The sequence below is a fragment of the Heptranchias perlo genome, chromosome 9 (genome assembly GCF_035084215.1).
Source record: "Heptranchias perlo isolate sHepPer1 chromosome 9, sHepPer1.hap1, whole genome shotgun sequence".
In the NCBI taxonomy this organism is placed as follows: domain Eukaryota; kingdom Metazoa; phylum Chordata; class Chondrichthyes; order Hexanchiformes; family Hexanchidae; genus Heptranchias; species Heptranchias perlo.
Genome location: NC_090333.1, coordinates 52,404,334 through 52,427,145, shown reverse-complemented (window position 1 = coordinate 52,427,145; position 22,812 = coordinate 52,404,334). Strand labels below are relative to the sequence as shown.

Below are 22,812 nucleotides of genomic sequence, written 5' to 3'. Positions count from 1 at the left end.
GAAAAGGCACTACCACTGAGCTGAGGCTGATGCAAGTAGAGGCATGCAAGTAGGCTGCCTGTCTGACTTCTTGGCCCAGATGTTGGAGGGGGTGAATGAGGAAGATAAGGGATCATTTTACAAGGTGTTGAAAGAAGAAGGGATGATATAAAGAATTCCACCAAAGATTTTAAAGATGAAAAAGCCTTTTTGTCGTCATTATTACTTATGTATAGTCCCTATTTCTCATTCCACTTCACTCCATACACACTTATATTTCCTCTGGGTTGCATCCTGTCAGATTACCGATGGACAGCCGGCACCATCACATGCCCAACAGGCCGAGCTGCTGGAATTACAGAGCACCTCCTTTTCCAATCAGCTGGAGTTGCAGCGAAGGCAGAGGCTAATACGCCAGAAGGAGTACGAGCTGGCTGAAGTTGGACGGAGGAAAGAACTGATCGAGACTGAACTGCAAGAGATGCAGCAGCAGAAGGAGGCTACCATCAGGCACAATCAAGTAAGCGTTCGGTGATTTTTTTTTTAAACTACATCTTGATTTTCTATGGGTGCATTTTCCTTGCTTGCATCACATTGGCTAAGATTTTTTTCTGGTCCAGTCTGCTTTTTGTCTTTTGTTTTACATCAAGTTGAGGTATGTCTGTATTGGGGAGTGAAAACTTCTAGTGTCAGGAGCAAGCATTACTAGATCAGGAATTGCAGCACACAATGTAGAGTAGAGCTCTGTGTATTCTACCTCAGCTCCCACCTTTTACTTCACCAGTGTAACATTTTCCATCATCTGCCCCAACCCCTCAGGCTTCTCTGACTGAGATTGGTTGCGTGTGTCAAGTAGTGGTGCCAAAAAACACTTGGAATGGGGTTGATACTGCCCGAGACAAAAGAGACTTTCACACCGTAGACTGGGCTGGATTTGACACCAGGTCCTTAAGGTGAAGAACAGTGTATTAACAGACTGTACCTCCAAGTCTCACAACTGTCAAATTTCTTGCACTAGTTCATTAAAAATCACTGTGTCTGCCGCTGATGTAGATTTTCTGCTGTTTACTTGCTGTTTCTGGGTCCACGTTATTGTAGACTTATTCTAGTCTTGCAGCGTAATTGCAAAATTAATTGTACCATACAGTGCGAAATAACCATTTGATTGATAACTGATGCACAGAATACGTATTAATTTTGTGGCAAGCTGCTAGCAATTTTTGCACTTTGCGGTTTGTTTCAGGAGCTGCGCAGTGCACTGCAACAGGTCCGACAGGAGCTCCAGGACAAGGAGCAACACCATCAAGCCCTGGAGAGAGAGCACCAGCGTGAAGCCCATGTACAGGGGGAGAACATCCAGTGTCTGAAAGAGCGTTTACAGGAAAAAGAGCAGTTCCTGCAGGTACAAGGATGCACACAATTCTGGACATTCAAAGCAACACAATCCGGTTATTCTTTGCCTTACAAATAAATACTCTTCTTCCTCTCCATTCATTTCATCCCCTCCCCAGGATGTTTCCCAATTCTGCTGCTCCTCCTCCATTGAAGGTGCCAAATTTTGATGGGATATGGTACCACTGATAATGGTAACCCTCTGATACCGCCTTCAAATTCCCATGCTTCATTCTTGTGACAGTCTATGGAGTGAGTTTCAGCAGGCTATTCAACTGGTGAGGGCATTACAGCTGAGTCTTGTCCAGTATCCTCATGCACGCTTTCCAAGAGGGTTCACTGGATAGCAGTCACGAGCAAGAACCCTGGCTGATTTTTTTTTTTAACACTTCCCACCCTCCCCAAGCTCCTACCTTCCCCCTTACTCAGCACAGATCAAAACTGGGCCTTTATCGCTCCAAAACTCATCAGCCAATTCTTTTGTCAGGGGCTGTGCTGGTAGAGGCTGTATGGTGCAGCACATTTTATGCTAGTGACATGTTGAGCCACAGTGTGGTAGGATATCGTGTAACACTTGTATGGAGAGTTCTCAATCTAAGCCATCCGAGGGAAGAACAGACCGCAGGCTAAGTGGTTCCTTACTGGAAGTGAGAATCCAGAGGCGAAGTTGCCAGAGCCACTCTCATGCACATTCTGACAGATGGATCAGAAGCAATATTGGTAGAGTCCCTGGGGTAGATCGAGTCCCTGCGCTCTCGGACAGAGAATGTGCATTGCAGCATTGTCAACTTGGTAGTTGTCTTGACTCTGAGCCAGAAGGTTGTGGGTTCTAGCCCCACTCTGGGGCGTGAGCACATAACCTAGACTGACATTTCAGTGCGGTATTGAGGGAGTACTGAATCGTCAGAGGTGCTATCTGTACTGGTGATTCAGGTGGACATTAAAGATTCCATGTCACTATTCAAAGAAGAGCAGGGAATTCTCTCGCTTTCCTGCCCAACACCCATCCCTCAACCAACACCATCAAAAACAGATAAACTGTAATTCATGTCACTGCTATTTTTGTTGGAAAAGACCTATATATTTAAAAAGTTGAACTTCAAAAGCAATTTATTGCAAGATAAATGCATTGGGGTGTTTCTGAAAAACCTGATACAATGCTGCATAAATGCATGTTCTTTTCATTAAAAAGTGTCAAGAAGTGTGCTTTACTGTCTACAAGACTTCCCAGGTTAAATCAGACATTGTGTAAAAGTTCCCTGTACACTGCCCCAGCAATCTGCCTGAATCTAACTCAAACCAGGATATATTGAACGACGACACTTTTTCTGCTTCCAACATCAGTCCTCCTTACAGTCTGTGAGTGAGCTTTCAAAATGAGTGTGGAATTATAGGAAGTTTAGAGTTATGATTCATGTTGATTGGGAGTTGGGTTGAGACAGCCCCAACTCTTTTCATTTAGATCCTTTAGCAGACACTGCAGAGAGGAGATTTTTATCTCAGCAGCCTGGACTGGTATCACAGCCGGGTTTCCAAGATGAAAGGATTCTGTTGTAAAGCAATCATTGTTCCAAGGATTTCTCTTTGTATGTTCACAGCAATATATTGAACTCTTTGAATGCCAGCAGAACGGGGAGCAAAGTGGAGAAGAAAGAGATGCGCTCGTAGATAAACTTCGAGAGCGTATCAAAGAGAGAGATAAAGCTTTGGAGGTAGGTCAGCATATCTTGCTTCCTATTTACTTCTGCTTAATGTACAAATGATCATATTGTTTCTTCCTCAATTTTACCTCAATTGTATCTCTCCAGGCTTCCTTTACTAAATGTATTCCTAGTACTACTAAATGTTTGTTCCATTATACTTGTTAATGACTAGATTAAAAGGACCTCTGTACTTTCTTTATTTTGAAAGTAATGCTCCTTTGATCCTCGTTTTTTCTTAAATGTTCTTTCACATCTCTGCACTACATTGCACAGTCTGAGGGGATGGGGAAAATTTTCCCTGGTCACTATGTGATAGAATCATTGTATCCACAGTAGAAGGAATTCTTGTGCACACTATTTTAGCAGATTCATAAAAATACTCTAAAAGATGTGTTTCCGAATTCATAAGAAAGCAGCCAGATGAGATATTCTCCTCCCATCACATCACAGCCGTAGCACAATGAATTGAAAATCAATAGTTAAAAAAATATTTTTGTTAAAAGATTCCCATAAGATATTGTAGATAAATTGTGCAAATTGTAAGCACTACATTTGACACTGATAGTAGATCCCATAAGTGTTGAAAAGATAGACTGCCCTATCAGGTATAGAAACTGAAAAGTTGTTGCTCTGTGGTAGCAGAGTAGAGGGAGAGGGGAGGTGGAAAAATACATTTTAAGAGATGCCACCTGCAAAGAGTCACTCACTTTTTCAATACTTTTTCCTGAGTTTTTGTGGTTTTCTTAACAGTTTGAATAAATAGTTGTATATAACCAAAACAATTTTAAAAATCAGTTTAAAAAAAAATCTTTTGCAATGAACCAGTTCAAAGTTCAGTAAGACAAAGATGTAGATATGCATTGGTCAAGCTTACCTTTGAATGTGTGCAGGTCAAGAGATTTTCCTAAACCTATAGGTACTAAACCAAAGCACTGAGTTTAACTACTTCTGGGACATATTTATTAATGTGAAGTTAGATCCAAGGTTGTCTATAACAATATGAATTCAATGAGCCGAGATCATTGCTACAGAAAAGGGAGCCAGAATTGATAAACTATATCTTAGGCACATTGGGCCTCTGGAGCTCTGCAGTTGTGCTGATTTTTCTCCCTTGGAAATAGCCCAGACAAGGATGGTTCTGACTTAGGGCCCTGAATTATGAGGAGAGAGACGCAGGACTGAATGATCTCTTATTGGGAAAAAAAGAAGTGATTTTTTTTTTGGAATGTCGGGACTGCTGTTATTGACAAACGCAGCAGGCATTCTGCATCAGCAACATCCCAGCAAACAGCAATGTGATAAATAGCCAGATAATCTGTTTTTAGGTTGAAGCAGGAATGTTGACCAGGACAGCAGGAGAACTCCTTAGTGTTTGAATAATGCCATGGGATCCTTAACTTCCACTTGAACTCCCAGAATAGATAGATGGGATCTTGGTTTAATATCTCATCCAAAAGATGACACTTCCAACAATGCAAAGCTCCCATAGTACTGCATGGGCTCCATCAGCCTGAGACTTGACATCACAGTATGAGACTTGAGATTAAAAGAACATTTGTCCCCACACAGAATAATGGATGTGTCTGAAGAGGGCAGCTGCCTAGGGTTGAATAGGGAAGATGTGAGGATAGATAAATGAACTGGCATTTTGCTTGACTACTTTTAGGAATCAGAGTATTTTGATGAACATTCCCTCAGGAGATTAGATGTGTGTGATAAGAGTCCATCAAAGGAGAGATTATAAATTGTATGTGAAAAAAGTGGGCTTGATAGGCTGAATTGGATTTTTATATTCCATCCTTTCTTATGTCAAAGCATTCAGGTACTTGAACAAATTACATTGGTCCACTTAGTAGTTTATTTGAAAAGTAATGAGTAGAAGATCCTTGTGACAAAAGGGACATTTTAGATATGCCTCCAGTAACAGAAAACCAGTACTAGAGCATCACAATTTACTACTCATTTGTCACCGGTCCAAAGTACTTTACAGAATGCAGGTCCCAGAGTTCAGGATCTGTGCAATTTTCAAACTTTCTAAGAATCAAGAGAGCATATCTATCTTGTGAAGAATTTTACTGTTTCTTTTCAGCGAGCCATTGATGAAAAATTCCACAACTTGGAAGAAAAGGAGAGTGAAATCCAACAGCTGCACCTGGCTCTACGTGAGAAAGAAAGGGATCTGGAGAGATTCCGCTGCATCTTCTCCAATAATGAAGAAACTATCAACGTAAGTGGACACACTACAGATCTGCACACATTTATATATGCAGGAAATAAGTAACATATTGTGTTCAACCAGAGCAGTTAAAGAGGACATGCAGGTTCTACTTCATTCTGTTTAATGCACAGAACACTTCTTTGATCTTGACTTCTCACTATTGACTTGCTTTTATCTTTACACCTATGTTGCATCCCTCTCATTGAATGTAGCCATTTTACTGCTGTACAGAATTTTGTCACCAGGTGGTGATGTCATCAATCTAGCTGCTAGCTGAAATCATGAAATCTCTAAATTCTGTGGCTTACATCCTTTTTTCATTCTTTGATCAAACCGAAAGATAATTGTTAACGTACAGAAAACTCCTCTTTTGTTTCATCACTAAAAAAATCCCAATTCACAATGCTGTGCAGACTTTGATCATTTACTTGTGTATTTTAGCTAGAAGCAGCAAGCAGTGTGATCTCATCATCTATTGATGAGAAGCTGCTAATGATCTCGTCAGAGCAGAAAATGGCTACTGTGAATGAGAGTTGGGCAGTCACTTTGAAAGAAAGATGGAACTTGCATTAATGTAGTGCCTTTCACGACCTCAGAACATCCCAATGCGCTTCACAGCCAGTGAAGTACTTCAGAAGTGTAGTCACTGTTATAAAGTAGGAAATATATGTACAGCAATGTCCCACAAACAGCAATGAGATAAATGACCAGATTTCATGTTTTGGTGGTGTTGGTTGAGCAATAAATGTTAGTACTGGGAGAACTCCCCTGATCTTCTTTGACAGACCCACCAAAGGTGGCAGCACAGTGGTATACAATCAGGAGGGAGTAGCCCTGCAGTCCTCAGAATTGACTCCTGACCCCATGAAATTTCATGGCATCAGGTCAAACATGGGCAAGGAAGCTTCCTGCTGAATACCACCTACTGCCCTCCCTCAGCTGAGGAATCAGTACTATTCCATGTTGAACACCACAAGGAGGAAGTACTGAGGGTAGCAAGGGCACAGAATGTACTCTGGTTGGGGGACTTCAATGTCCATCACCAAGCGTGGCTCGGTGGCACCACTGCTGACCGAGCTGGCCGAGCCTGAAGGACATAGCTGCTAGACTGGGCCTGCGGCAGGTGGTGAGAGAATCAACACGAGGAAAAAACCTACTTGACCTCGTCCTCACCAATCTACCTGTCGCAGATGCATCTGTCCATGTCAGTATTGGTAAGAGTGACCACCACACAGTCCTTGTGGAGACGAAGTCCCGTCTTCACACTGAGGACACAGTCATGCGGTGTGGCACTACCACCGTACTAAATGGGATAGATTCAGAACAGATCTAGCAGCTCAAAACTGGGCATCCATAAGGCACTGTGGATCATCAGCAGCAACAGAATTGTATTCCAGCACAATCTGTAACCTCATGGCCTGGCATATCCCTCACTTTACCATTACCAACAGGCCAGGGGATCAACCCTGGTTCAATAAGGAGTGTAGAAGAGCATGCCAGGAGCAACACCAGGCATACCTAAAAATGAGGTGCCAATCTGGTGAAGCTACAGCACAGGATTACATGCATGTTAAACAGCGGAAGCAACATGCTATAGACAGAGCTAAGCGATTCCACAACCATTGGATCAGATCAAAGCTCTGCAATCCTGCCACATCCAGTCGTGAATGGTGGTGAACAATTAAACAACTAATGGGAGGAGGAGGCTCCATGAGCATCCCCATCCTCAAAGATGGCAGAGTCCAGCACCTGAGTGCAAAAAGACGAGGCTGAAGCGTTTGCAACCATCTTCAGCCAGAAGTGCCGTGTGGATGATCCATCTCGGCTCCTCCCGAGATCCTCATCATCACAGAAGCCAGTCTTCAGCCAATTCGATTCACTTCACATGATACCAAGAAACGGCTGTGTGCACTGGATACAATAAAGGCTAAGGGCCCCGGCAGTAGTGCTGAAGTCTTGTGCTCCAGAACTAGCCGCGCCTCTAGCCAAGCTGTTCCAGTACAGCTACAATACTGGCATCTCCCCGACAGAGTGGAAAATTGCCCAGGTATGTCCTGTCCACAAAAAGCAGGACAAATCCAATCCGGCCAATTACCGCCCCATCAGTCTACTCTCAATCATCAGCAAATTGATGGAAGGTCTCGTCGACAGTCCTATCAAGCGGCACTTACTCACCAGTAACCTGCTCACCGATGCTCAGTTTGGGTTCCGTCAGGACCACTCGGCTCCAGACCTCATTACAGCCTTGATCCAAACATGGACAAAAGAGCTGAATTCCAGAGTTGAGGTGACAGAGACTGCCCTTGACATCAAGGCAGCATTTAACCGAGTGTGGTATCAAGGAGCCCCAGTAATATTGAAGTCAATGGGAATCGGGGGAAAACTCTCCAGTGGCTGGAGTCATACTTAGCACAAAGGAAGATGGTAGTGGTTGTTGGAGGACAATCATCTCAGCAACAGGACATTGCTGCAGGAGTTCCTCAGGGCAGTGTCCTAGGCCCAACCATCTTCAGCTGCTTCATCAATGACCTTCCCTCCATCATAAGATCAGAAATGGGGATATTCACTAATGATTGCATAGTGTTCATTTCCATTCGCAACCCCTCAGATAATGAAGCGGTCCGTGCCCGCATGCAGCAAGACCTGGACAACATCCAGGCTTGGGCTGATTAGTGGCAAGTAACATTCGTGCCAGACAAGTGCCAGGCAATGACTATCTCCAACAAGAGAGAGTCTAACCACCTCCTCTTGACATTCAACGGCACTACCGAATTTGCCGAATCGCCCACCATCAACATCCTGGGGGTCACCATTGACCAGAAATTTAACTGGACCAGCCACATAAATACTGTGGCTACAACTGCAGGTCAGAGGCTGGTATTCTGTGGCAAGTGACTCACCTCCTGACTCCCCAAAGCCTTTCCAACATCTACAAGGCACAAGTCAGGAGTGTGATGAAATACTCTCCACTTGCCTGGATGAATGCAGCTCCAACAACACTCAAGAAGCTCGACACCATCCAGGACAAAGCAGCCCGCTTGATTGGCACCCCATCCACCACCTTAAACATTCACTCCCTTCATCACCGGCGCACCATGGCTGCAGTGTGTACCATCGACAAGATGCACTGCCAAGGCTTCTTCGACAGCACCTCGCAAACCTGTGACCTCTACCACCTAGAAGGACAAGGGCAGCAGACACATGGGAACACCACCACCTGCACGTTCTCCTCCAAGTTACACACCATCCTGACTTGGAAATATATCGCCGTTCCTTCATCGTTGCTGTGTCAAAATCCTGGAACTTCCTACCTAACAGCACTGTTGGAGTACCTTCACCACACAGACTGCAGCGGTTCAAGAAGGCAGCTCACCACCACCATCTCAAGGGCAATTAGGGATGGGCAATAAATGCCGGCCTCGCCAGCGACGCCCATATCCCATGAACGAATAAAAAAAATCTTCTGTGAATAGTGCCATGAGATGTTAAACATCCACCTGAGAGGGCAGAGGGGCCTTTGGTTTAATGTCTTATCCAAAAGACGGCACCTCCAACAGTGCAGCACTCCCTCAGTCCTGCACTGAAGTGCCAGTCAGTGGGGCTTGAACCCGTGACCTTCTGACTCAGAAGCGAAAATGCTACCACTGAACCAAGGATGACAGTAGTTTTTACTATGCTGATGAAATGTTGAAAGTGAATCAGTGTTAAAGGTAGATAATGGGGTGTGGGGAGGCAAGGGGGAGAGTGGTCTGTGTGTTAAACAGGACTTGCTGGAATCCAGAGAGTCCCTTTAAGTTTATAACCTACAACCTACTGTTTTATTGTATTATAAACTGAGCAATTGGGAGAATGTCTGTGCCACATCTCAAATGGCAGATGCCTGACTCTAAATCTACATTAAAAGGAGCTCAGTGTTATTGGTCATGCATTTTGTTGCTTGGCAATCCAAAATGATGTGTGGAAAAAAAACCTTTGGTTCCTGCTGCCTGGAGTACTTATTACATTTTTTTGTCTTGACTTCAAAGTAAGAGCGGGGCAGGGTACAGTTACTTAGTACAATACTAATTTCAAAAAAAATATATAGTTAGAATCTTTATTGTAGACAGTTCTGTGCAATTTGAGCGTTTATTCTGCCACACACAATGGCTTGGCTGATGTCCCATAGTTTTTCCATGTGTGAACAAGTCTCGACAGTGGTTTCAAACAATGGTGAAACCCCCAGTACATTAGATTTAGATTCTCTTTGTACTTTCCATGCTCGCAGAATGTAACACTGTTTGATATCATGGTGTTGTGGAAGATCAGATTTAATGGGTCGAATGACCTTCTTCATCTGAACTGACCTTGTGATTGTGATTTTTTTTTCCTCTGATTTTCAGAGTCTGGACAGCCTCATGAAAGGGAAGGACCTGGAGTTGGAGCAAATTGCAATGGCATACAAGAACCTGCAGTGGCTGAAACTGGAGGTGGAGGAGAAGCATACCCACTCCCTGAAGGAAAAAGACGCAGTCACCAGCCAGATCCAGGCAGCACTGCACAACCGCAACAAGGAGGTGGAGGTAGGGAACTAGCTGGGCCACTGAAAGAAAAATTCACTCAGAGCTCTGACGTCACAAATCCCATTCATGGTGATATGACAATATAATTTTTGAAAATTAGAATAGTTCCGAAAAACAATTGCACAATTTTGCAGTCATCGACCAATTGGATTGTGCCTAAATATTTTAAGGCAGGCTAGTGATGCTCATAATACAGCCCATGATCCATATATTGCAATATCCCAGTGCACTGTAACCCTGAGCAGAAGTGTTGGTCCATGTGGTTTTGACTTGTTCAGAGCCCCTTTCACTGTGGGATTCAGCGCTGCTGCCTTTTCCTAACTGGTTGCCCAGTGACAGAAGACACTGTGATCATGTTAGAAAGTGGGGCTGTCCGCAGGGAAAATAAAAGGGCTCTGTTCAAACTATGGGATCTATAACTTGAATGGAATTATCGATTCCTGCAAATATTCATCACCCCCTGATCTGTTTCTATTCGGAAGTGTCTGGTCATTCCGCACCTGCTCCATTGCTCTTTCCTGTGGGGAAATATCTGATCTCTTTGTGGCAGCTCCTCAGCATGGTGTGTATAGAACGAGGAGCTCAGGGAGGGGTTTAATTTCCTCTGGTAACACAATGATTAATATGTTCCCATAAAATTCCTTTGTGCACTATTTAATGCAGTTGATTGGTTTCAAATAAACAAGCTAATACGTGTGTTAAAATAGTGCACACAGGAATTTTACATGAGCTTGCTAATTAGTGGCTATCAAGGGAAGTGAAACCCCCACCCCCCCCACCTTGTGGGAAAGTAAGGGTGCTCACCTATCAAACCATGGTGCAGTGTATTAGTGCATTCCTGACAGTGATTCTCAAATAAGACATCATTCAGGATTGTGCCCCTTAGAGACAAGTTTGTGCAGAACACCAATCTACACTCAAGTGCTGCTTTTTGATTTATTCTCCTTGGCAGGATCTGACTGTAGTGTTAATGAACAAGGTTTGCGCTGGGTCCAACGAAGTGATGGAACAGCTGAGGCTGCGGCTGCAACTGAAGGAGCGAATGCTGCAGGAAGTGCTAACCGACAGAAGCATGCTGGCAGCTGATCACGAGCAAGAGGTAGTGGAGCTGCTACAGACCATCAGCTCCCATGATCAGCAGATGAAGGTAATGTGCTGCCTGGATGCTCTGTTCCTGTTTATTTCCCTAAAAATAGAATCAGCCTCTTGTACATCACAACCTGCTGATATAACACACATTGTTTAGGGCTCCCTTTCTCCTTTAGAAACCACTTTTCAAATGCTTTTCTTTGACTTATCTTTGTTAGCGACCTTTCATGTCACTCCCTTATAAACCACAGTCCCATACTGTGCACATTATTTATCACTCCCTGTTGAAAAACTATAATAAACACTTTTCTATAGCACATTTGTCTCTGTAAAATGTTACTTTCTGAAATAATATGCAGTTCTGCATGGCTCCTTGGGTAATTGACAAATCACATAAAACACCTTCCCTATAATGCACTTTCAGTGTGTTTCCCATAAATGCCCTTATAGACTGCTGTTTGAGAGTGTCATTTTCTGAGTAACCCCATGCCTGTTGGCATTTAATACATTAACAGCTACATTCTAAAAATTTATGGTATGATTGGGGTAGGCATATTCGATTAACTAATCAAAACTAAGCAGATCAGATCAGGTGATGTAAACATTGCTTTCATTGCAGTTACTGCAGATATCCATGGAAACAGTGAGATAACATTTGTAGAATCAGGTGGAGCCATGTTGCACAGTATCAGGTCCCTGTGCATTGTCTTGGAAAATTTTACAGTGAGGAACAAAGTCAGTTGGCAAAATGTATCATCAGCTGAAACTGTAATCGCTAAATTAGTACAAACCCTATGTTGATTAGAGCCCTCTAGTCAATAGATTTGACTATCCTTGACTCTTGTGTGTAAAACATCACAGAGATGGTTTAATGCAGCCGGAATGTAGATGCAGCTTTTCTTCAATATGTTTTGCACTGGGAAAAATATTCCTTAAGTCAAACTGCTTTTTTCTTCATTTCTTCTCTAGTTTTTGTTTTCTCCACAAGTAACAGCAATGAAATGTAATGCCCTCTTTATGTGTTCAGTATGTAACATTAACCTCTTGGACACAAAGGATTTTGAACAATCCAATAATACTTGCATTGATAGAGTTATATTAGAGCATCAAAAGGCACTGTACACAATGGATTACTCTTTGAAGTGTTGTGATTTTTGTCAGCAATGTCTTACATACCGCTATGAGATGGCCAGCCAAGCTGTTTTTCGGTGGTGTTGGTTGAGGGGGAATGTTATCCATGACACCGGGAGAATCCCCTGCTCTTCTTCACATGGTGCCATGCAATTTTTAACATCCACCAGAACCGCTAGGCAGAGCCTCGGTTTAACATCTCATCTGAAGGACAGCGCCTCTAACAGTGCAGCATCCCTTTAATATTGCACTGAAGTGTCAGTCTAGTTCATGCAGTAAAGTGTGGGGGCTCAAGCCCACACAACCTTCTGACCCAGCAATGAGAGTGCTAGCAACTGAGCCAAACTGGGACACATAATTTGCTGATATCTCTACTGTTGAGCCTGGTTTTTAATATAATTTCCTGTATTTTTTTTTCTATTGCTCAGGATGCAGCAGAGAGGTTGACACATACTCTTGCAGAGAAGAACCACGAGCTGCAGGCACTGCGTCGCCAGCTGGTGGAGAAGGATCGCGAAATAGCCAATTTCACCAAGCAGAATGTTTCCTCGTCGGAGTTGCCAACAGAAATAGCTCGCCTCAAAGAACTTCTTCAGGAAAAGGATCGACTAATCCACGTAAGTCCTTGAAATTTGACGGATCAACAAATGTATTCTGCCCTGTGTTGAATTCAGCAGTCCTGCTGCTTAATAGAATTCCCTATCTGCATAACAGGAGTGAGACAGCCAAGAAAAGTTTATGCCAGTACAAGCATAGAATGCACCTGTAACAACAGAATTATGAGCCAATACAAGCTGTGGATGTACTTGTAACAAGCCTGAGCCAGCAACATTGGCAATGAAAGGTTGAGGTCTACTGTGTACCTACCATTGCTTGAGTCTGTGACCCCAGTGCTGTCTCTACTATAGAATGGCCTCCTTGTAATGTCGGTGGTGCTATCTCCAAAAAAACCCCAGTCTTAAACTGAGAAAAATTTGGATCCAGTTAATCAAGTTCCTTCCATTTACTCCCATTGTATACAATTCCTAATAAAATTCCAGATGTGAAACATTCCTTGAGTTTTTATGTAGTTTTGTTGATTGTTGTCAGTTCAGGACTTGTCCGTCATCTTCCTTACTTTCTATTTCTTGTTGATATCAGATTTTTGTGGGCTTGGTGAGTAGAAGTCATGCATGGTACGGTACTGAGCCATCCAGACCAGGGAGATCCTGGGTTCAATCACTGGATTGTGCTGAGTTAGCTGATCTTGGCAGAAACAATTATCTTTAGTGTCTTTTAGTTAGGAAGGGGGAAGAATTCAGCCAGGATTCACATTTCTGATCGTTATCCGATGATGCCTGCCATCCCTGTTAGAAGAATGCACATACATGGACGTCAGAGGAAGACTGCCTCAAGCTTGGCTGTGATTTCCCACACTCTCCCCCCATGAAAAAATAGCCGCAGCACTCACTGTCTAGGCTCACGCATGAAGAATGGCTAGTTGGGTCAGCTACTGGAGGACTGCTACAAAAAAAGAAAATCCAAAGACCTTTTTTCTTGGAGGGGTAATTATTTCTAAACCAATTAATCTGAGACATTTCTTTAATCTGTTCAGGAGCTGGTGCAGGACGATCACAGCAACAATGAACTCTCCCACCAGCCTGAGAAAATGGAGGCTTCTGAACCCATTGACACCCAGCAAAATGCAAACGAAAAGGAAGGTGGGTGAAATTAACCCAGAACCACAAGTCGTTACGCTCATAACTCATACCCAAAATAGGTTTTATACCCCATCTACTTTCCAGCGTTTTGCAGTTTGCACCTGAGTATTGATTGTCAATGGTGGCAAAATATAAACAACAGCTGCCATCTGCACCAAGATCAGCTCTGCAGATATCACTGGCTGAATCTGCAATGCAGTATAAACAGGAATGATTCGATAGCAAAGGAAGCAGGTATGGTACGAGCAGACCATCTCCATGAAGAGTGCTCGCTGTACAAAAATGTCCTTTCTTCAGCACTCAATGGAACTCATTTGCTAGTCTGGCTTCGATAAGCTTTGAATGTAGAGTGTAGGAAATGTCTCACTGATGCTGTTGGGTCTGCTCTACTGAATTTTTTGAGTTTACTTTTCTAGTTCTCATCCCTTGTTCACAAATCATGCAAGGTACACACCTGATCAGGCTAACAACGTGGCTGCACTGGAGTTTCCAGCAGATTCTGTGTTCAAACAGAGGACAGAATACTGAATAAAGCAGAAAGTAATAATCAAAAGTTATAATCAGCTGCCTCCTATTCCAGTCTAGAACCCACTGGAAACTGCACGATGCCCTAAATCAGTAGCTAGGTCACTCAGCTTTACTACAGCCTTCCCAATGCACAATGTGTAGAACAGAAGAAGCCTATTGTGGGTTTAATACTTCTGAAGGTTGTTTCCAATGTGTTACGTGCTATGCGAAGTGACCACTCTTTTCTCTGTTAGCAACACTGCAGACAGCCTTAGATGGGGATGAAGCAATGGCTGACTCAGAAGAGGAAGACATCAAGCAGGTCGAGCTGGACCAGATAAAAGAGGAACTGCAGCTCGTTTTAAGGAAAGAGAAAGAGACCAGGGTGAGTTTTAAAATCAACATTACTGGAGTTAACAAAATAGTCTGAGCCAGACGTTCCTAGGTTTGGGGTGCATTATTAAAAGACTAGACATCTGCTCTTTTTGGTTCAGGTCTCCTCACCAGGAATGAGAATGTGGTGGCAGGGATTCATGACTTTAAAGGGGAAGTACAGAGTTATTCTGATACAAGTTTCAGTCCCAGATTTGTGCTGAGTTGCAGGGAAGGGACGTGGTGTGCTACAGTTAACCTTGATGCTCTCAGTCAGGGAAGGTGAAAATCACCCAGGGTGCCCACTCCGGAACATTGTCCAGTGACCCCTGCTGGAAAATGCATGTATGGGGATGTCAGACGAGGCTCTGATATTTCCGTGGTCAAATAGGCTGCCAACATTTGGTATCAACTCAAATAAACAATAGTTGGTGCCTTAAGGAAATGTGGGAAGGAAACTGGTGTGGAAGAAACAAAACAGGAAGATAAAGCTTAGGATTTAAAAACTTAAAGGTTGTTGGAAAAAGGGAACCCTTGGGCATTAAGTGACAAGTGAAAACTGAGGCAAAATATAACATGGATGCGCAGTGTTGAGGTACGGCTGGATCAATACCCATACACTTTCGTTACGGGGAATAGCTGACGAAAGAAGTATTGAAGAAAGAAATTCACCTTAGAGAAAGTCAAGTAGGTGAGTTCTCTCAGAATTTGATGGGATTGACAAAGAACAGCTGCAGAGTGAAGAACTGAGGAAAACCCAGGTGAAGAAAAGAAAAAAGGTTCAGAGAATAGGAATGAAGAGTTTGAGGAAAAAATGGAAGATGTCCACAGAGTTACTGAGCAGCAGATCCATCAAACCACAGTAAATTCCATGCTGTGCAGTCCTCAGTGTATTGAAATCAAGACTGAATATACCGACTATGACTCTAACTCATTCTTTCCCAAGACCTCCAAACTGTGAAACTGCTTTCCTCTTACAATCTAGGCTTTTAAAACTCATTTGGCTTCACTTAACAACTACTTCTTGATTTATCTTGGCTTCTCTCCCGCTCTTTGCAATTTTGGTGTTTTGCACCATGGACTGTGTTTAATTTTCCTGCATGAATCACAAACATTAAAAAAAAATTGTAGATTATGGGACTCGAATGAATCACGAGTGTTGGCAATGTTGCTGACTTATTTCCTTCTGCTATTAATGAGGACATGTGGCTTGATTTTAGGTTAGAGATGATAAAGGGAATATATTCCCTCAGCTTTGAATGGTTTTAAATATTACGAGGGTCAATTAGGTTGTTGAGTGACTGCTGTTTGCTACGTGCTTGATCTGAGGTTGGGTATCTAAACATGGATTATGTTTTTTTCCTCCTCAGCTTGAGCTGGCCACACTACAGTCTGCCTTCTCCAACCAGGAGAGAGAGTTCCAGCATCAAACAGTGGAGATCGAAGTCCTCTCAAGCAACATCCGTGTCAAGGAGGAGTTTATTAAGGTCCGTTGCGATTTAAGCAGCAGTCGGCTTATTGAAGTACAGAGATTGTAAGGAGAGACATCCAGTTTGAAAGATCAGGCTGATTTTCCTCAGTTATTACCTACTGCATGACCACAAGTTCATTACTATTCAGTTTTTTTTAAAGTAGGATTTACTTATCTCTGTAAGAAGACTTACTGATGTCCCCAACTGAACCATTGTTCCTAGATTTTATTCTCTAGAGCTGATCTGCAACAGATAATTCCTTTATGGTGACCTCACAAAATTCTGCCCAGGGAGTTCATGAATGGGAAACGTGATGTTCACTCCTGACAGTGGGTTGCTGTCATAGACACCGACTTGAATGCAACTTTGGAGGACCTGAACAGAGGGGAAGCCCTGGTTATTTTTATTGGGAGTTGAAAGGTTGCAGAGAACGGGCACCAGAATACATTAATGCCAAGCAAACTATCTCTCCCTAAACATATGTCATTTGCACCATATGCCTTCTTTGGTATTGTTAAAGAGCGATTTGCTAATTAATTCAGAAACATAAAGGACCACGAAATAAGATTTATTTTGCAAAATTCAAGTAATTTTTAAAAAATGGAAAACTACGGAATGGTCTTATCACATCCATGTTGTATTCTCAGGCTGAATCAGACTGTTCGCAACTTCAGTGACCTTTTTGACCCTGAGCTGAGTTTCTTACTCTTTATCCTCTTCTTCTAAAAGACTGCCTAGAACCACCTCTGTAACATTGCCTGCCTCCAAACCCACCTCAGCCCATTTGCTAATGAAACCTTCATCCATACCTTTGTCACCTCCAGACTCGAATATTCCAATGCTCTCCTGGTCAGCTTACCGGAGTGTAGGAAATTTAACTGCAACTGAGCATGCCACCAATGGCAACGCCTGGCAACAAATCCATGCCTGTATGCCTGTCCCCAAACGAGACAAAGATAATCACCTCCGATTGGGGTGAAATGCAGCTATGATTGTGACCAGAACTCCTTCCAGTACTTCTGAGGGAAGTAATCATTGTATATTAATTTTAGGAGCTTTGGATGTCAATTTTCTCCTTCAAAATAATTTTCAATGACTAATCTGGAAATTTGAATCCATGTTGATGTAGTTCCCTCCATATGCCTTCTAAAGGCAGTGAGGCAGATTCCAGGGGATTTTACTGCTACAGATCTGCTCACTCTCTCATGGAGCCGTGTTGATGTAAATGGCTTTGTATTAGCAATGGAGCCAAGAGGTTGATTGTTTCTTTTCAGGGAGGTTAGGAATAAATATTTGCATTTCTCTCTTCCCCTGCCCCCCTCTTCATATTATTCTGGAGTTAACCCCCTGAACTCTTAGTTTGTTCAATCAAGTAGTCCTGCCTGTGGACATCTTCAGCTCATCCAAAACTCTCCTGCACCAAGTTCCACTCACCCACTTCTGCACTCACTGATCTATATTGGCTCCCTGTTCCACAATATCTCAAATTTAAAATTCTCATCCTCGTGTCTAATTCCCTTCATGGTCTCACCTCTTCCTATTATCTGTAACCACCTCCAGTCCTACAACCACCCCCCCCCCCCCCCACCCCCACCAAACTCTACTGTTTAGTCTCTTGTGCATTCATCCTCCCATTGCCCCATCATTGGCAGCCATGCTTTCAGCTGCCTAGACCCCATACTCTGGACTTCCCTCCTTAAAGCTCGCCGCCATCCTCCTCCTTTAAGATCCCCCTTAAAACCTACCTCTTTGACCAAGTTTTTGGTCACCCCTCTGATGGTGAAGTTACCAATTTTGTGCCGAATTAGGGACAGTTTTGTGCTGTAAGCACATGCTCACTAGGAAGTGGGTTGAGCTTGAGCAGACTGATTTCATGTAGGACTCTCATGGTCAACAGATAGATGAGACTTTCACCCCATCAATCTGGACTGAATCCAAACCTGGGTCCTTAGGGTGAAAAAACCATTGCGCCCCCTAGTCTCTTTGAGAAGATTTTGTTTAATCATCATCCAACTAAATAAGAAATTTTAGATGGGCAGTATAGCTAAACGTGATTGGTTCTTTAAGACATTGCGCCATTGATACTATATTCTGTTCATACTTGGATATCAAAATTCCAGGGCTTGGTGCTGCTTGTGATTTGTCAGTTGACTTACTGCAATTTAAAATGAGGATGTTTGTCATGTTGCATCACAGGATCTGCAGATGCAGCTGGTTCAGCCAGGTGAGTTTCCAGAGGTGGAGAGGCTTACACAGGAGCTCCTGGTATTGAGGGAGCGAGTTGCAAACATGGATTCATCTACACAGAGAAGTGTAGGAAACAAACACCAACAGGTATATGCACTAAACTTCTCTTTACGTGTGTGTGTGTGTGTGTGTGTGTGCGCGCGCGTGCATGCATGCACGTGTGCGTGGGGGAGGTGTCATAGAAAATTTAGAAGTGTTTTCACACTTGGATCAAGCTAGGCTTCAACTCTGCTAGTGTACAGTAGGACCCAACTCCCTCTTAAAAACTTTCTTGTCTTCCTCTTAGACTATTTCTAAATGGGAATTGGATCAACACATGTTCATCAGTGGGTCAAGAGTCACGGGCTTGGGAAGAGTAAAGATTAAAAAATGATCATATCCGACGATCTGGTGCCTGAGTAGATAGTCACAGGACCCTACTCCAGAATAAGTAAGCGCTATCAGGAGTAAATGAGTAAATTTAAAAAAAAATCTTTACAAAGTAAAGTGGTGCTACAGTGATAATAAGGCAATTTCCCCTATATCTCACCAACACTGTTTGGGGGCGAGATTGGGAAGGTCCAGGCAGTGAAGAAGAATGGAAATGTGAATCAACCTGGGTCATATTTGAAACTGTCGGAGGTTTGAGAACACTGGAGAACATTGCATCTCACAACAAGGCAAAAATAACCAAAAATTAGATTGAATCAAAAAGTGATTAATTTAAACCCATTGGGTATCTATTGGTAATAAGTGTCTTTTTATTATCTTTTCCTCCCCAATTTCTTTCCCTCCTTCCTCCACTGAAGCCATCCGCTCTTTGTTAGGGTACAGTTCATAGGTACTGGTTGCCATCTGGTAGCTATGCCAACTGATGTATACTTTGTCCGTGAGTGTCCACATGTTATTCAGTTACACAGTAAAGGGGATATCACAACCAAGCCTCATCCTATCCTCACCCGATGTCCACATGTGTACTTCCAGCAGGGGTTGCTGGGTAGTGATTGGGAATGGAAACCTTGATAAATATTCCCCTCCCTAACCCATGAGCTCAAAGATCAATTGTAATGTCCCTTCTACTGTCCAAGCTGAAAATTTGCAATTCAGTGCCTATAGGGGAAGTTATAAGTGTCTCAAAGTGAATGTCAACATAAATAGCCTGAGCCATCCATTTCATTCTCTGAAATAGTACGTGATGCTTCCATAATTCTTGTTTATCGGTTACTGATGTTTATTGGCAGCTGATCTGTGCCCTTGAAGAGCAGGTCCTGGAGCAGGCACGACTGAGTGAAGCTCTTCGAGCTGAACGACAACTCTACATCAGCATGGTTAAATTCTACAATCAACCTGACAGGTAAGAAAAGGACCCGGCCAATACAGAACTTGTGTAGTCGGTTTGCGTGCGCGCACGTCGTGAGAGTGTGTGTACATGCGTGCAATTGTGCACTCCTGGGTGAATGTCTGTCGAGCACTGGTTACCAATTTTGGAAATGGGAGTGTTCAATTTGACTTCTTAACATCTCCAATAAAAAAATTTTTTTGTATATTTCCACACTAAATATTATAAAAGCAGAATCATGGAAATGAACAGAATTGTAAAACATTGACTAGTATCATGTAAACTATCCGCACAGTACTGCAGTTATATTTGTTGTCTTGTCCAAAGCAACACCTAATCTATTCATTAAAAAAAACTCAGTGAATTACTGTTAACTGCATCCAAATTGTTTCAAAGTGGCATCCTCCAGTTTTAACCTCCCCCTGCCAGCCATAGGGGCATACAAGTGACACCTTGGCACACACCAAACGTGCAACCCAGGTGATCTGTAGGAATAAGGGACTTGCTCAGAGTAACTGGTATCCCTCCTTGATTTTTTTGCACTGCTTCCAAAAATAAATGTGGCACTAGTATTTCATTGAGGATTGAGGGTGTCTAGATGCTCATGTGTGTAGAATCTGTGCTGTTATCTCCACCAGCAAGCAGTTTCATTATTAACCTTGTTGGGTGTGTAATTGTGCAGGATGAGAGTTACATGATTGCATGTCTTGATGTGTGCCAGTGAGCTGTGAATCACTGTGCCTGTTCTATTTGACACTGTAAAAATGCTATAGGGCCATGCATCTGGTCTTCACTAAGTATTCATGTAGCTGATGTTATCTTGGCTCTGAAGCCTTTGCTAATATATAAGATTTCAGTGTTCTAGTATTGAAAACTTTGTTCACCAGATTTCCCGACTAGCAATAAATCCACATTCTCATCAACTGCAAACTCCATCCCTCGACAACTCCTGATCTCAAGCCCTGTGATTTTTGTTTCATAATCTCCTCCTTGTCCACAGCTATAATTCAGTCCATTTTGATAGCTCTGAATTCAAATCCATCTCCCCCTTCACTCCCCTTTTACTCAAGATCAGCCTGTGTGGTAACAAGCACTTGAAGTTTATTGAATTCTTCAGCTGAGAAGGTAAGTTTCTCACATGCCTAATATCACTTTAAGGGGTTGGGGAGGTAGAAGGAATAGAACAATGTCACTCTCGAACAGAGTCCTCAAAGGGTGACTGCAGCTGAGTTCTTCTTACCATCTATTGTCCTTTCATCATGATCACTTGACACAGTTGATTTTTGTCTCTAAATTCACATCTCTACTTAGCTCCAGCAGAGAAAAGACGCTGCAGGCCGAGCTTTTGGCTGTACAGACACTCCGCGGCGAACTGGAAGAGGCCCTTAGGAGGAGCCAGGAGCAGATTGGCAGGCTGGAGAGGGAACCTGAGGTGCCAGCAGATTCTGGAGGTGGGGGAATGGACAGAGTGGGAAGTCTGCAAGAGCATGTGGCCTTCTCTGCTGAGGGGTCTCGTGCCCAAGCCACGTAACGTGCTGATGTAGCAGAGTGTGGGATGGTGGTTACCCTGAAAACCTTGCTAACAGGAAGGGCCTGTCTGATGCAAACAGGGTTTTTATTGTTTACTAACTAAACATGTGCAATGTTAACGGACCTGGATTCAGAACATCATGATTGTATCATATATGTTATTAGTTTTGGTTCTGTCTTCGAAAGGTCATGACCCAGAATGTGTTGCATCCATCCACGAGAGGAAAAATATCATTCCATTTTAAGTTATTTCCTTTCCCCTGCTTATGTTGGTCAAATAAAAGCATTTTCCCATCATGCCCTTGCACATCCTCCATTTTGAATGTATGAACCACTCCTTCTTCCTTCCCCCGGTTCGTCCTCATTATTAAAGGATAAGGTTAAGAGTCAAATTACTAAGTAAACCCAGTTACAATTTACTGAATGACTGCAACTTAATTATACTGATATATATATTTATTATAGCATGTCTGATTGAAGGTATTTGAAAATTACAACTTTATTAATCTGGCTTGCAACTGTTCATGCAGATTTTTATATATGGATTCATTTTGTTACTTTTTCTAAAAGTTATTGTAACCTTTATCTCTTTACCGTTCCATATCTGACAAGACAACCAGTAAACCTGGTCCCAAGCCTCTGAGTTACTCTTCTGAGTTACTCTTCTGCCACACTGCCAGGAAGTATTTGAGTGTGTCCTAGGGATGCCTTGTTCTCCATGTGGGGAAGGACTGGGCTTTCTTCAAGTCCTTTACCTGCTTGCACCCACCGAGGTCGAGGGTTTGCCATGTGGAAAGCAGTCCCAGGCCCACACTCTATCACAGTGTGGCACAGGAGACTTGAGACTGAACATAAGAGATTCTGAAAACTGAGTTGCTAACAGCATTAATAAACTTATCATTTTCAAGCTGCTGCTTTAATGATGGGTGGTAGGTATGCATGAGAGTATGCAGAGCATGTCGCTAATTCAATTTGTAAAAGTCGCTGAATTGAATTCAAGAACAACTTGTGACCATTTCAAAATCAGGTAACATCCCCAGTTATTATCTAATCATTGGATGATGAACAACCGGGAGTTTTGAGTGTAATACAATGCTATTGGATGTTCTAGGCTAATGGTAATGCATCCTGCACAAATTGTATCACTGGAAAATTGATGTATTGTTGGGGAGGATTTACATTACAAGGTGACCTTCATAACCCACTCATAACCTCCTCCTCACCCACCTAATATAACATCATCGTTCAATATCCTGGATTTGTCATCTAGGTCTGGGGGGAGGGTGTATGCATGGTATGTCATTTTTACGTGTACTTTTTTGTATAATACTTCCAAACTTTAGGTACAGCAGGCAACAGTATGATCCCTATTTACAAGGGCATCATCTGTGTGAAAAAAAATATTTGGCAAAACTTTTTTAATCCTCTACAAGCAACTAATGCAAATTACTGTGTCCTGAGACACACTGCTGATCTGCTCCAAACAAAAAAATGTTTTGCCAAATTACTCCAATTTGCTCCCCTTCTTTTGTGAGAGCATTATGTCGTGTTGGGGTTTGGTTCCATAAGTGTCTGCAGCTTCCAGAAATTCAACC

The 22,812-nt window shown here is 42.8% G+C and overlaps 1 protein-coding gene across 12 annotated transcripts in view; it reads left to right on the top strand.

Annotated features, from left to right (window-relative positions):
• pde4dip (phosphodiesterase 4D interacting protein) overlaps positions 1-22,812 on the top strand; it is a 432,228-nt gene that overhangs the window by 282,212 nt on the left and 127,204 nt on the right. For all 12 annotated transcript variants that reach the window (XM_067990444.1, XM_067990435.1, XM_067990443.1 and 9 more), the window contains 13 exons: positions 281-499; positions 1,223-1,381; positions 2,970-3,083; positions 5,164-5,301; positions 9,672-9,851; positions 10,804-10,998; positions 12,500-12,688; positions 13,666-13,771; positions 14,533-14,663; positions 16,021-16,137; positions 18,319-18,456; positions 19,590-19,702; positions 20,999-21,138. In XM_067990444.1, the coding sequence (XP_067846545.1) occupies positions 281-499; positions 1,223-1,381; positions 2,970-3,083; positions 5,164-5,301; positions 9,672-9,851; positions 10,804-10,998; positions 12,500-12,688; positions 13,666-13,771; positions 14,533-14,663; positions 16,021-16,137; positions 18,319-18,456; positions 19,590-19,702; positions 20,999-21,138 (1,939 nt within the window). The remainder of the gene's footprint in view (positions 1-280; positions 500-1,222; positions 1,382-2,969; positions 3,084-5,163; positions 5,302-9,671; positions 9,852-10,803; positions 10,999-12,499; positions 12,689-13,665; positions 13,772-14,532; positions 14,664-16,020; positions 16,138-18,318; positions 18,457-19,589; positions 19,703-20,998; positions 21,139-22,812) is intronic.